This window comes from Papio anubis, chromosome 5 (assembly GCF_008728515.1).
Source record: "Papio anubis isolate 15944 chromosome 5, Panubis1.0, whole genome shotgun sequence".
In the NCBI taxonomy this organism is placed as follows: Eukaryota; Metazoa; Chordata; class Mammalia; order Primates; family Cercopithecidae; genus Papio; species Papio anubis.
The window spans coordinates 41,919,359-41,935,108 of NC_044980.1; the positions used below are offsets into that span (position 1 = coordinate 41,919,359).

At 40.6% G+C, this 15,750-nt stretch overlaps 1 protein-coding gene across 4 annotated transcripts in view; it reads left to right on the forward strand.

Moving 5' to 3' along the window:
- TMEM267 (transmembrane protein 267) overlaps window positions 1-15,750 on the forward strand; it is a 51,744-nt gene that overhangs the window by 18,549 nt on the left and 17,445 nt on the right. For all 4 annotated transcript variants that reach the window (XM_009208369.4, XM_009208364.3, XM_009208368.3 and 1 more), the window contains exon 2: window positions 15,333-15,718. In XM_009208369.4, coding sequence (XP_009206633.1) covers window positions 15,407-15,718 — 312 coding nt within the window. In that variant the 5' untranslated portion in view covers window positions 15,333-15,406. The remainder of the gene's footprint in view (window positions 1-15,332; window positions 15,719-15,750) is intronic.

Here is a 15,750-nt window from a genome sequence, read left to right on the forward strand (position 1 = left end):
TTTTATTCTTTTTTCTTTTGTCTCCTCTGACTGTGTTTTCAAATAGCCTGTCTTCAAGCTCACTAATTCTTCTGCTTGATCAGTTTTGCTATTAAATGACTTGGGTGCATTCTTCAGTATGCCAATTGCATTTTTCAAGTCCAGAATTTCGGCTTGATTCTGTTTAATTATTTCAATCTCTTTGTTAAATTTATCTGATAGAATTCTGGATTCCTTTTCTGTATTATCTTGAATTTCTTTTAATTTCCTCAACACAGCTATTTTAAATTCTCTCTCTGAAAAGTCACATATCTCTGTTTTCCAAGATTGGTCTCTAGTGCCTTATTTATTTCTGTAGCAGGATGAGCTGCGGACAAAACCCCTCAAACACTGAGATAGTGAAGGGAGTGGCTTTAATCAGCTGGGAGCATCAGCAGGCTAGTGTCTTAAAATCTGAACTCATCAGGTGCTCAACTTCTGCCCCTTTTAAGGGCTCACAACTCTAAGGGGGTCCACATAAGACGGTCGTGATCGATTGAGCAAGCCGGGGGGGTACGTGACAGGGGCTGCGAGCACCAGTGGTCAGAGTAAAACAGAACAGAATGGGAGGTTTCACAATGTCCTTCCATACAATGTCTGGAATCTATAGATAACAACACTTGCTAGGTCAGGGGTCGAATTTTAACTACCAGGCTTAGGTCAGGCAGGCCCAGGCCTGGTTTCGGGTCTGGTTCCTAGGTGCTGGGCTACCTGCCTTTAGTTTTGCTTCTCTTTCCTTTTCTGAGTATAAAACAATATAAAACAATATGAGAGGCTCTCTGTCTTCCCTCATTTCCCCCCTTTGAGACTCTCACCTTTTATTAGTGGGAGTTCTCTCTCTTATTTTTGCTACTTATGTCTTCTTGTGCAATACATTGATAGTGATTCATATAGTATAGTTGTGCTGAAGCATTTTGGTGAACTAAGTAGCGATGAAGCTTTTTATCATTTGAAGAAGTACAGGTAGCAAACAAGGGAGCAGTAAGCAGGTTCTTATTGCTATTATAACTTCTATTATAAGAGTTTTAAATCCTCCTAGTGCTGGGAACTAATTTCTAAACATGGCCATACTTGCATGGGCACATGTGTCAGTTTTGTTATATCTTTAACTATGTCTTCAACTACTTACCCCTGATCTTCTATGTATAGACAGCAGTTAGTAAGGTTAAATTTTCCACAAACCCTTCCTTCAGCTGCTAGCAGGTAGTCGAGAGCTAGTCTATTTTGATAGATAGCATTCTTCATCTGAGTTTCTTGCCGGGCTAGAACAGTCAAGGCTTGACCAGTTTTATTAGTGACGATTTCTAAAACAGCTTACAACCGTATGATTCAGTTGAGCATGTAAATGGGGGTCCGGTATCCCTGTGAGCTGTCTTGTGCCTAAGTAGCAGGCCTATAATATTGTATGATTCTCTTAGGGGGCTATTCATTATTTTTCGATTTTTTTATAGCTATACTTTTCTTTTTGTGGGAAGCATAGACTGGGAAGTCCAGGAATTCACCTGTTTTTATGGGCAGTAGGAAGAAAGATGGTTTAATAGTGCTAATAACACAACTAACTGTCCACTGTTCAGGCAGCTTAGCGTAGGTTCTATGTCCATATATCCAGTATAGCCTAGTGGAGGCCATCTAGTTCCATTGGGACTCTGGGTGGGCTTAAACAGTCTGCAATTTTGGAAATTTGCTGAATGGATTTTTATCTGTGTGGTTTGAACTCCACCATGTGACTGTTTTTGTGGTACCATTATACAGTTTTTGTCCTAGGCAACTAAGTCATCTTACAGAATGAGTGAATTCTTTCCTTTTTCTAGCTATGCAGTGTTGTCTAGTAATTGAGACTTTTAGAACCTAGAAATGATCGGGGTGATTCTTTAGGGCCAGGAATTCACCAGGAACTGGGTCTGTAGGCACTGATTCTCAGGCTTCTTATGGCCATTGATCTTCTATTACAGTTCCTCCATGAACATAACATTTAGAGACTGGGCTACATTCCTTGGATAGAATAGCATTATGCAAACAAGTTTCTTTTAGAGTCCTGGTACACTTATAATAACCATAAAATAATAGGACTGTAGCAATCTTTGTCCTACCTCGGTGACTTGATGTATATACTGGGAACAGTCCTCAGTCTGAGGAACGTCAGTTGAAGTCCTTACTGTACAAGTCCAAATTTTAAGGAGAATGAGTCCCGCGTTGAATTTCTTCATGCTTTGGCCATGCGTGGACCAGTCAGCTTCTGGGTGTGACTGAAGCAGGGCTTGTTGTCTTCAGAGTCACTTTGCGGGGGTTGGCGAAACTGCTCCCATCCACATACAGCTCCCAGTCTATTGATGTTTAAGGATGGTCTCGGATGTTGGGCCCACTAGAATAAACTGAGTCCAATACCTCTACACAGTTATGTTTAACTGGGCTCTCTGATACCAGGAGTAAGGTGACAAGGTTTAGGGTGTTGCAAACTTCAATGGTTATGCAGGAATTTTCACAGAGCAAGCTTTGGTATCTAGTTAGTCTAGCATTCATTAGCTAATGATGTCCTTTGGTATTTATTAAAGTCACCACAGCATGGGGGGACTTTTTGTTTAGGTTTTGCCTAAGAGTTAGCTTATCTGCTTCTTGTGCTAACAGGACCATTACTGCCAGGGCCCTTAGACATGGGGGTCAGTCTTTGGAAACCTCCTCTAGTTGTTTTGAGAGATAGGCCACTGGCCTTGGCCAGGGCCCTACTGTCTGGGTTAAAACTCCAACTGCCTTTTTTTTTTTTTTTTTGACACATGGAGTGTAAAAAGTTTTGTCAGGTCAGGTAGCCCCAGGACTGGGGCAGACCTGAGTTTTTCTTTTAACTCATGAAAAGTTTGTTGCTGTTGGTTGTAATAGATGTAGTTTATCTAATTTACATTTTTATTAACTGTCACCCACTAAAATATTGACTTAAATCCCGTAGCTATTTGATTTCAAGCTTTAAATTGATCTGGTATTCCTCATGGGACTCCAATTGCGTCTAAATGGATGTGAGAGTTGAAAGACCTATAAGGGGCTTCTCTCACTTTATGATGTCTTATTTTTCCTCCCTCTGGTTGATGAAATACCAGGGCAAAAGGGATAGCCTATTGGACTAAAGTATGAGTGCCGCTCTAGTTGTTCAGCAGAGTGCCCAGTAAAGGTCCACCACAATACCACTACACATCCACTTGGGGATGAACAAGGGCTGACTGATTGATAAGCTCTTGAAAATTCTTAAGCTCATCGCATCCCTTCAGGTCTCCAAGGAATGCTAAGTTTCCTTCCTGTCATGAGAGAAGCGAAGTGAACTTAGTGTTGGGAGACAGAGACTGGATGGCCCTCGGGGGCTGACCCGCAGGGTGCCGGACTTTGGGATATAGCAGAGAGAGCTTGGCATGACTTATTACTCCAGGTTGTAGAATCCTGGAAAAGAGCTACCATGCAGCCCATGCCTGGTCTACTGCAGGACCACCTTAGTGGAAGGGGGACAATCAGGGCCTCTGGCCTGCCATGTGCACAAGCATAACAATTGTTTTTGTTTAAAGTGCAGATGGAATATTTGATCCATTTCAGCCAGGCATTTGCATCTTGCTATGCTGTCTTAATTGCCAAAGTTTGTTTTAGGTTTTTAACTTTTATGATCTTCTAGTAAAATAAATGTTTCCTTTAGCACCTATTTTTATTAGTTTTTAAACCAAAGAAAGCCAAATACCATTTTACATTTAACAATGCTTTTTGTATGATTTTTATACTAAATAAGCTAAATTTTACCTTTATATTAGTCTGTTGTTAATGTTGAACTTAATTTTAATAAAACCTTGTAGACATATTTATCTAATTTTTAATGTTTGACCATAAGGTAAGATTTTATAGACTCTTTTTAACCTTTTATAATTTTTGTTAAAGAGTAGTTTGGTGCTTTAAGAAAAACCTGTTGCATTTTTACCTTAATGTCTAGTTCACAGAAAAACTGGATGATACCTTTTTAACTTTAGCTAATATGTTTACACACAGAATTTTCTTTATAATTAATGTTTTAAAACTTCTTAAACTTTCAAAACAATATTTTCTTAACCTTTTAATGTAGGTAAAAATCTTACGCCTCCTTATAATCCTTTTACCAAAGGTGTATTTTACTTTCCTTATACACCTTGCACATAAACTGTTTCTTCAGTAGTACTCAGGAGGCCTTATTACTTTTACACAACATTTTTTGAATAAAATTTTTTATAACATTTTTTCTTTCACAACTTTTGCAGACAATTCTTCAACATGTCTCAACTTTCTGACTTATTACTAACATTTTTTTCTTTAAACAACCAGTTAATTTATTTCAGGACAAGAATTTACCATATAACACTCTTTTTACATAAATTCTGTCTCCCCTTTTTTTTTCCTTTTTTTTTTTTTTTTGAAGATAGCCATTCTTGTTTTTTTAAAGCAAACTTTCTTTATGTCTGTGGACTGGACTGTCTAAGGCCACAAGATTAGAACTTACTATAATACGTGTTACACTGTTAACTTTTATTGAAAACCTTGTAAGTTTGGGATTTCATTTATCCTTTGCTATTAATAAGACCTTGTTTAGTCTAAATTAACTTAGAATTGGTATAGATGGCCTTTTTGTTTATTTTTTATTTTCTCCTGTTAGCAAAATAGCTGCCACTACAGATTGAATGCATCTGGGCCATCCGCGGGTTACTGGGTTAAGGATTTTTGATAGGAAGGCCTCAGTGCTTTCAGGATATGCCCTTGTTTACACTGACAACAAATTGGCATTAGAGTATTACAGAGTTACAGAAAATAATTATCAATTATAGGTTTTAAATTTACCTTGGCTTTTAAAGGAATAGGGTATACTGGTTTTTTCTTAACTACTTGTCTATTTCTCTTTCTCTTTTTCTTTCTCTCTTTCTCTTTTTCTTTCTTTCTCTTTTTCTTTCTCTCTTTGACTTCTGTCTCTCTTTCTCTCTGACTTTCCTTTTGCCTCTGTCTCTTCCTCTCTTTCTGCCTCTCTCTTTCTCTCTCTCTCTCTCTTTTCTTGACTCCTTGTCTCTCTGTCTTTTCCTCTCTCTCTTTGCCTCTTTTTCTCTCTGTCACTTTCCTCTTTTCTCTGCTGGTCTTTCCTTGCCTCTGCCAGCCACTTATGCTGCTGTTCTCTTAACTACTGTGGGGGGGAAGTGGGTCTAAAACCAGTCGTAACTGTCTGTGTATGGAAACTGGTCTGGATACCCTGGCTTACAGGTTACCTTGTGCCATACCTTTGAAACAAGGGGTCTGTCCAGCCTTCCTTCTGATGGCCAATCCACCTCTAATGCTGGCCGGTCTATTTCACACAAAGTTCTAAGTTTTCCTGGTGTCATAGTAACACCGTAATCTCCCTTAAATCCTTTCCTGAAGTTTTTCAACACAGTTCCTAGTCGGGCAGGCTTACTTTGTGCCTGACCCATGTCTCCTCTAGACAAAACACCATGCTTACACCACACGCACACTACAAAACAAAGAACGGGTAAAAAGGGCACACACATACTTTTACAGTTTATTCCAAACCAGAATCGAAACCAAAATCAGAATATCAAGAAATCCAAGCCAGGTCAAAACCAAAACCAAAGTATCAGGCAATACAAGTCAAGTCAAAAACAAAAACCAAAGTGCAGGTACAGGCACGTCGTGAGTGATCAGGCCACGCTTCCACTCAAATGGAGTAGGCAAGTTCCCAAGACCAGTCCTGTCAAGCAATTCAAACCAAGTCAAAACCAAAACCAAAGTGCCAATAAAGGCATGCCATGGGTGATCAGGCCCCGCTTCCACTCAAATGGAGTGGGCAAGTTCCAAAGACTAGTCTTACCAAGTTTTAGATGTCTGAACTCCAAGTGCCAGTTCCTTCCCTGTGTTCAGCCACTGCGTTGATCATCCATGGGGACCTGCCACACACTGCTCTGGCGAGGTGTCCCACCAGGGCAAATGCCTACCCAGGAGCACTCTCAGGATCCGCGTTGCTCAGGCTGGTCGGAGTGCCCTGCAGGGATGTCCCACAGGGCAAGCTAAAGCCACCTAAGGAGCTGCCTGGACCATCCACCAATCACCTCGCTTCCCAGTCAGGGAACCAAGAAATGTAGCAGGATAAGCAGCGGACCAAACCCCTCAGACACCAAGATAGTGAAGGGAGTGGCTTTAATCAGCTGGGAGCATCGACAGGCTAGCGTCTTAAAATCTGAGCTCATCAAGTGCTCAACTTCTGTCCCCTTTTAAGGGCTCACAACTCTAAGGGGGTCTGCATGACAGGGTTGTGATCGATTGAGCAAACCGGGGTGTACGTGACAGGGGCTGCGAGCACCAGTGGTTAGAGTAAAACAGAACAGAATGGGAGGTTTCATAATGTCCTTCCATACAATGTCTGGAATCTATAGATACCAGGCTTAGGTCATGCAGGCCTAGGCCTGGTTTCAGGTCTGGTTCTTCGGTTTCGGGTCTGGTTCCTAGGTGCCGGGCTACCTGCCTTTAGTTTGATTCTCTTTCCTTTTCTGAGTATAAAACAATGTGAGAGGGTCTCTCTCTTTCCTCAGTTCATTTGGTGAGGTCATGTTTCCCTGGACGGTGTTGATGCTAGTAGATGTTCTTCAGTGTCTGGGCATTGATGACTTAGGCATTTATTGTAGTCTTCATTGTCAGGGCTTATTTGTACCTGGCCTTCTTGGGAAGGTTTTCCAGATATTTGAAGGACTTGGGTATTATAATCTAAGCTATATCTGCTTTAGGGGGCACTCCAAACCCAGTAATACTGTGGTTCTTGCAGACTTATAGAGGTACTGCCTTGATGGTCATGGACAAGATATGGGAGAATTCTCTGGATTACCAGGCAAGGACTCTTGTTCTCTTCCTATACTTTCTCTCAAACAAAGAGTCTCTCTCTGTGTTCTGAGCCACCTAAAGCTAGGGTAGAGTAACCCAAGCACCCCTGTGACCACAACTACTATGACTGTGCTGGGTCAGACCTGAACCCAGCATGACACTTGGACTCACCCAATGCCTGCTAAATTCACTTCCTGGCTACTGCCTGTGTTTGCTCTATGCCCTGGGACTCTACAATCAGCCAGTAGCAAAGCCAGTCAGGCCTGTGTCCTTCCTTTCAGGGCAGTGAGGTCCCCCAGGCCCTGGTTGGGTCTAGAGGTGCCATATGGGAGTCAGGGACCAGAGTCAAAAACCTTAGACGTCTATCTGATGTTCTCTTGCACTGCAGATGAGCCGGCACTCAAACCACAAGATGCAGTCCTTCCCACTTTTCCCTCCCCTTTCCAAAGACAGAGGAGCCTGACTCCATAGCCACCACCACCCCAGGTCACAAAGAGTACTGCCAGAATACTGCTGATGCCCCTTAAGGCACAAGATTTCTTAAATCAGTTTGTGGTGGATGCTGCCTGGCCTGAGACCCACCCTTTAGGGCTGGGCTCCTTTCTGGCCCAGGGTAGGTCCAGAAATGCCATCTAAGAGTCAAATCCTGGAATCAGGGACCCCAAGAGACCACTTAGTGCTCCATCCTCCTATGCCTGTGCTGGTACCTAAGGTGAAAGACAAAGTCCCCTTTAGTTTTCCCTCTGCTTTTCTCAAACAGAGGGAGTTTTTTCCGACAGCCACTACAACTGATAATGTGCTGAGTCTCACCTGAAGCCAGCAAGTCTCAGAGGCTCACGCAAAGCCCTTGATGTAGTACCTGGGTATCACTGCTGGTTGTTCAGGTCCCAAGGGCTCTTCAGTTATAGGTTATGAATGCTGCCAGTTTTGGGTCCTGTCCTTCAAGTCAGGGGGTTCCCTTCTGGCTCTGAATATGTCTAGAAATGACATCTGGGAACTAGGGCCTGGAATGGGGGCCTCATGACTCTGACCTGTGCCCTGTCCTGCTGTGGTTGAGCTGTTATTCTCCTCAAGCAAAAAGAAGGGATCTCTTTTGGAGCCTCAAGATGTGCAGCATGGGGTTAGGTGAGGGTGATGCCAGCACGCCTTTGGCTGCCCCAACTGGTGTCTCAATATGTCTTGTGCCCACCCAGTTCACTGTCTCTGGGCCTAGTTCAGGTCTAGGACTCACCTAAGGGTTTCAGTCCTTATGGCCTACACTGCCTTTCAAATTTACTTGGAGACAGAGGGCACTGTAGCCCTCAGTGGCGAGGTTTGCAGAAACTCAAATTCAGACCAATGGAATGGGCATTTCCCCTCTGGCTTGGGCTAATTTAAATGTTCCCTCTGTGGCTGGACATCAACTGAGTTTAGTCTGGTTTTCCTTTCTGCTCTAACAGGACAACACTGAGTTCAGTGCCTCAAAACTGCTGTGTTCTCCCTCCCTCAGTGCCCAGAGATGCTCTCTGCCCCACTCTGCCACTTCTGGGGTGTAGGGGAGGGGTGGCGTTAGTGACTCAGGACTGTTTTTGCTTTTTTGTGTTTGTTTGTTTGTTTTTTACCTCTTCTGTGCTTCTTTCAGTGGTGTGAAGTTAAAACCAGGTACTATGAGTCTCACCTAATTTTGGGTTCTTATGAAGGTGGTTTTTTTCTATGTAGATAGTTGTTAACTTGTGTTTGGGGATGATCGATGAAGCCGTCTATTCTGCTATTTTGCTCTGCCTCTCTAATTCAAATATGTGGTTAACTTTTATAGGGGTTCCATGAACATTTGAAAAGAATGTATGTTGTTTATAGCAGGAGTCCCCACCCCCAGGCCATGGACCAGTATGGGTTCATGGCCCATTAGGATCCAGGCCGCACAGCAGGAGGTGAGCGGCAGGCTGGCAAGTGAAGCTTCATCTGTGTTTACAGCCACTCTCCATCACTCACATTACTGCCTGAGTTCCACCTCCTTTCAGATCAGTGGCAGCACTAGCTTCTCACTGGAGAGCAAACCCTATTGTGAACTGCACATGCAAGGGATCTAGGTTGCATGCTTCTTATGAGAATCTAATGCCTGATGATCTGTCACTATCTCCCACCATCCTAAGATGGAACTGTCTAGATGCAGGAAAACAAGCTAAGGGCTCCCACTGATTCTACATTATGGTGAGTTGTGTAATTATTTAATTATATATAACAATGTAATAATGATAGAAATAAAGTACACAATAAATGTGATGCACTTGAGTCGTCCCAAAACCATCCCCCTCCACAGTCTATGGAAAAATTGTCTTCCATAAAACCAGTCCCTGGTGCCAAAAAGGACTGGGACCACTGCTTCATAGCATATGAAGTTGTACACCTGAGTATGAAATAAAATTTATAAATTATATTATTCAGATTATACCTTTTTCTGACCACTTAATTTTTTACTGCTATGTTGTTTGACATGTAAGCATCCTCTTACCCCATAGAACTTTACTGCGATGTGAATATTTTATCCCTTTCAGTTCTAATTCATCATTTTTACCTTGAATTCTGTGTTTGCAGTTAACATTACCATTGCTACTTAATTTTGTTTGTATTTCTTAGACATATATTTTCTCATCTCTTTATTTTCTATATTGTTAAGACTTTTTGTTTGAGGTGTTTTGTTTTGAACAATAACTTAGTGATGTTTTCTTTTACCCCAATCTGATTATGTTTGTCTCTTTATAGAAAAATTTAATACATTCACATTTGTTGTGGTATTTGTATTTTATTTGGTCCCTATTGCTTTTTGCAGAGTAGAGGGTGAACTGGCGGGAAGTAAGGTTTTCTTTTTTTCTTTTCTGTCTTGCTGTATTGATCAAATTTTCTTTATTTGTCTCCCTTCCTGCTAGAGATTGAGAAGTTCTACTACTCAGTTTCCCCTACCCCCAAAATAATACATGAGTATACAATTTCTAAGGCAAAACTTTTAAAATTCACAGTCGCCACATAGGTGCCATAATTTAGCTATGCATAGAATGCTGCAGTCTATGATCTTTTTCTCTCAGAGTTCTGTAAGTGTTACCTCACAATATTCTGACATTTAGGGTTGATGATAATCACATTCTCTTTCTTTTGAAGATAACTTTTTCTTTTCTTTTTTTTTTTTTTTTTTTTTGACATTGAAACTCTAAAGCTTTTCTCTTTATTTTTGGAAATTTTTTTTCAATGCCCAACTCTTTGTCTTATATTTTCCCCTTAAGCTTTGGAAAAATTCTTTGCAAATGTTCCCATTTACTAATTTTGATGTTTGAAAGATTCATGCCACTATGCATTGCTTCAGTGTATAGTAGACTTTGCACTGAGTTTTTATTTGGATAATCAACTTCTTCATTTCCATAGTTTCTTGTTTTCATATTTCTCCTTTTTAAACAAAAACCTGCTGTTTTATAATCAATGTACGTTCTTAACTTTTTAACATTTTTGTTGGAGTATAATTGACATGTAATGAACTGTATATGTTTAAAATATATAGTTTGATATGTTTTGACATATGTATGAAACTGTGAACCATGAAACTATCACCACAGTCAAGATAATGAACATATGTGTCCCTTACCAAAGTTTCCTGATGCTCCTTTTTAATCATTCCTGCCTCTACTGTCTTTAGGAAACTATGGATCTGCTTTCTGTCACTATAAATTAGTTTGTATTTTGTAGAATTTTAAGTAAGTAGAATTATACTATGTACTCTTTTTAAAAACATATTTCTAGGCCAGGTTCAGTGACTCACGCCTGTAATCCCAGCACTTTGGGAGGCTAAGGTGGGAAGATTGCTTGAGGCCAGGAGTTCCAGACCAGCCTGGGCAACATGGTGAAATCCCATCTCTACAAAAAAATCTAATACTTAGCCAGGCATGGTGGCCTGTGGCTGTGGTTCCAGCTACTCAGGAGGAGGATCTCATGAGGGGGCTCAGCAGGGGGATCTCATGAGCCCAGGGCATAGAGGCTCCAGTGAGCCATATTCACACCACTGTACTCCAGCCTGGACAACAGAGCAAGACCCTGTCTCGAAAAATAAAGAAAGAAAGAATTTTTTAAATTAAATAAATACAAATGGAAACATGTAGCTGGCATGATGGCTCATGCCTGTAGTCCCAGCTACTCAGGAGGTGAGGCAGGAGGATCACCTGAGCCTAGGAGGTCGAGGTTACAGTGAGCCAAGATCAAGCCACTGCACTCCAGTCTGGGCAACACAGTGAGACCCTGTCCTCAAAATAAATAAATTTAATTTAAAAATTTCTAAATGAAAATTTCAAACATACAGAAAAATAGAGAACAATATAATGAACTACAGTACATCTATTACCTACATTTATAATATTGTTTTGGTGGTTCATGTATCTAATTTTTAAAAGTAAATTGGCTTTATTTTTAAGTTTTTGTAAGTTTTTCTAATTAATAGACTTTATAAACTGATATGGTTTGGATTTGTGTCCTCACCCAAATCCTATGTCAAGTTGTAATCCCCAGTGTTGGAGGAGGGGCCTGGTGGAGGTGACTGGTTCATGGGGGCAGATTTCCCCCTAGCTGTTATCATGATAGTGAGTGAGTTCTCACGAGATCTGGCTGTTTAAAGTGTGTAGCACCTTCCACTTCACTCTTCTACTCTGGCCATGTAAGACGTGACTCCTTCCTCTACCTTCCGCCATGATTATAAGTTTCCTGAGGCGTCCTCAGCCATGCTTCCTGTACAGCCTGCAGAACCGTAAGCGAATTAAGCCTCTTTTCTTTGTAAATTACCCAGTCTCAGGTAGTTCTATGCAAGAACAAACTAATACATAAACCTGAACAGCAGTTTTAGGTTTACAGAAAAATTGAGCCAATATTTAATGAACTCTTATAGATGCCCTTTGCCCTGCATACATTTTCCCTATTATTAACATTTGCAATAGTGTGGTGTATTTGATACAAGTAGTGAACCAATATTGATATGTTATTATTGACTAAAGTCCATACTTTACATTAGGGTACATCCTTTGTGTTGCACAGTTCTCTGGGTTTTTAACTGTGTACTTTTTGTTTGACGACTTTCACTTACTATAATTATTTCAGGATTCATTCATGTTTTTATGTGTATCATGTATTTGTTCCTTTTTGTTCTACCTTTTGTATATTCACATGTTTAGGGACATTTGAGTGTTTCCAACTTGGAACAAATTCAGATAAAGCTGCTATGAACATTCATGTGTAAGCCTTTGTGTACACATATGCTTTGGGAAAATATCTAGAAGTGGAATGACTGGGTTATATGGTCAGAGTACGTTTAACTTTCTGAGAAATTGGAAAACTGTTTTTCCAAAATAGTCATACTATTTTTCATTCCGACCAGCAGTGTATGAGTTCTGGTTGTTCCACATCTTTGTCAATATCTGGGATTGTCAGTCTTTAATTTTAGTCATCTTAACAGGTGTGTTTGATATCTCAGTTTTTAAATTTGTATTTCCCTAATAATTAATGGTGATGAACATATTTCTTATTCTTATTGTCTATCTGTATATCACACATGGTAAAGTACCCATTTTCACATCTTTTGTCCATTTTTGTATTGTCTTTTTTTTATTACTCTGTTTTGAGAGCTCTTTATATATTCTGGATATAAGTCCTTTATCAGATATAAGATTTAAAAATTGTTTTCTCTTTCTCTTAACATTGTCTTTCAAAGACCAGAAGCTTTTAATTTTGATAAAGTTCAACTTACCAATTTTTTAGTGGATCAAGATTTTGGTATTGTATCTGATAACTCTTTGCGTGACCCAAGGAGACAAAAATACTTTATGGTTTTTTTCCAGAAATTGTATCTTTTTATGTTTTATTTACATTTAGGTTTGTGATTCATTTTGAGATAATTTTTGTATGTGGAGTAAGATATGGATTCAGCTTTATGATTTTTGCATATGGATATCCATTTGTTCTTGCACCATTTGTTGAAAAGAATATTCTTCCTCCATTGATTTATCTTTGCACCTTTATCAAAAATTATTTGACCAGGCTGGGCTTGGTGGCTCATGCCTGTAATCCCAGCACTTTGGGAAGCCAAGGATCACTTGAGGCCAGGAGTTCCAGACCAGCTAGGAGTTTGAGGCCTCTCTAGAGATAGGGAGACCTTGTCTCTTTGGAAAAAAAAAAAAAAGGCATGGTGACACACATCTGTGGCTGCAGCTACTCAAGAGACTGAGGTAGGAGGACCTTTTAAACCTGGGAGGTAAAGGGTACAGTGAGCCATGACTGTGCCACTACACTCCAGTGAGGCTCTGTCTCAAATTAAAAAAATTGGCCAGGCACAGTGGCTCATGCCTGTAATCCCAGCTCTTTGAGAGGCTGATGTGGGTGGATCACTTGAGGTCAGAAGTTCGAAACCAGCCTGGCCAACATGGTAAAACCCATCTCTACTAAAAAAAAAAAAAAAAAAAAAATTAGCCAGGCATGGTGGCGGGCACCTGTAATCCCAGCTACTTGGGAGGCTGAGGCAGGAGAATTGCTTGAACCCAGGAGGCAGAGGTTGCAGCGAGCCAAGATCACACCACTGCACTCCAGCCTGGGTGGAAAAGTGAGACTCCATCTCAAAAAAAAATAAAATAAAATTGACTAGGTATGTTTTGTTCTATTTCTGATCCCACTCTGTATTCTGTTTTGTTAGTTTGTATGTATGTTTGTCACTATACCAGTACTACACTGTTTTGATTACTGTGCTTTTTTTTTTTTTTTTTTTTTTTTTTGGAGACAGGGTCTCTGTATTGCCTAAGCTGGCATGCAGTAGCACGATTACAGCCCACTGCAGCCTCAACCTCCAGGGCTTAAGCGATCCTCCCACCTCAGCCTCTCAAGTAGCTGGGACTACAGCCATGTGCCACCACGCCTGGCTAATTTTTTATTATTTGTAGAAACAGTGTCTCCCTATGTTGCCCAGGTTGGTCTCGAGCTCCTGGCCTCAAGCGATCCTCCTACCTCAGCCTCCTAAAGTGTTGGGATTACAGGTGTAAGCCACTGTGCCCAGCCTACTGTAGCTTTATAATAAAACTTAAAATAAGATGGTATTAGTAGTCCTCCAACTTAGTTTCTGTTTTCCAAACTTGTTTGATTCTTCTAGGTCCTCTGCAGTTTTAGAATATATATAATGAGCTATGCATAGTTTTTATTGCAGAACAGAAGTTGATTCATTATGAATAAATCAGTTATTCTTTAGTCTCAGGATTAAAACAAAACATTGTAAAAGAAAAAACTTCATGTGTCACACTTTAGGTAGACAGATATTTTCTAGCTAGGTAAATAATGTCAATATTCTGTGCCACGTGAGAACTCAGCATAGAATTATGATTGCATTTTTATATGAATTAAGGTTATTTGGTTCAAGGCAACAGAAATGAAATGGGGATTTATTGGGAAAATGCTGGGGTAGCTCATCAAAGTGGAGGGTGAGCTGCAAGATCCAGGGTAGCTCTGAGAACCTTTAGACATTCAACGTAAGTACTCACTGTCTTCATGATTCTATTAGTCTTTCTCCTTTGTGTCTCTCTGGGATTTTATTTTCCTAGGCTATTTCATGTAGTGGAGTCCATGGTCTCCAAGAAGAGGAACTTTCTCTACCAGCTCCACTAAGAAAAATTTTGGAAAGGAATCTGATTAGCTCAGCCTGGGCCACTTTCATTACTAAATTAGTCACCATTATTAGGGAAATGGAAAACTCTAATTGGTGAGCTCTGGAGTTTAATGTGAGAAAGTTTTCCCAAAGGAAGGGATTACTGTTGTCAGAAGTACGGAAAGTAGTTGTTGGGTACACAAACCCAATGGATATTCACTACCATGTACTACACACAGCTGAGAGAGAGAACTATTTGATGACTTAAAGCAATAGATTGCAGTTGGTGGGCTTTCTGAAATTCTCCTTGATATATACCATGTACCCTGTTTTTCCTAAAAAAAAAAAAAAAAATCTATTCTCCTTAGGCTATGCGGCATATTATATATAACATGTAAAAGTTGCCAGTATTTACATCTTGGTCTTTTTTTTTTTTTTTTGAGACGGAGTCTCGCTCTGTCGCCCAGGCTGGAGTGCAGTGGCGCGATCTCGGCTCATTGCAAGCTCCACCTCCCGGGTTCACGCCATTCTCCCGCCTCAGCCTCCGAGTAGCTGGGAACACAGGCGCCCGCCACCACGCCCGGCTAGTTTTTTGTATTTTTAGTAGAGACGGGGTTTCACCATGTTAGCCAGGATGGTCTCGATCTCCTGACCTCGTGATCCACCCGCCTCGGCCTCCCAAAGTGCTGGGATTACAGGCTTGAGCCACCGCGCCCGGCCGCTACATCTTGGTCTTATATGTGAGAAATTATTGCTGATACTGTTTTGTTTAAATATTATATGGCAGTCCATAATCTTCATTCATATTTTTCTCTGCTTTCTCCTTTAGGGTGCTGGAAATGTAAACAAGAATAGACTGTTCATTCCTGATGGCTTTTAGTCTATACTAACATATTGTTTGTCATGGCATCCGAGACTGAAAAGACCCATGCTTTACTGCAGACTTGTAGCACTGAATCTCTTATTTCCAGCCTTGGTCTGGGGGTATTTTGCCTCGTAGCTGACAGACTTCTTCAGTTTTCTACAATTCAGCAAAATGACTGGCTTCGTGCTGTCTCAGATAATGCCGTACATTGTGTAATTGGCATGTGGTCATGGGCAGTAGTCATTGGAATCAAGAAGAAGACTGACTTCGGAGAAATCATTTTAGCTGGATTTTTAGCCTCTGTTATTGATGTAGACCACTTTTTTCTAGCTGGATCCATATCTTTAAAGGTAAAAAGCATAGGCTTAGTTTTTCTGGTCTT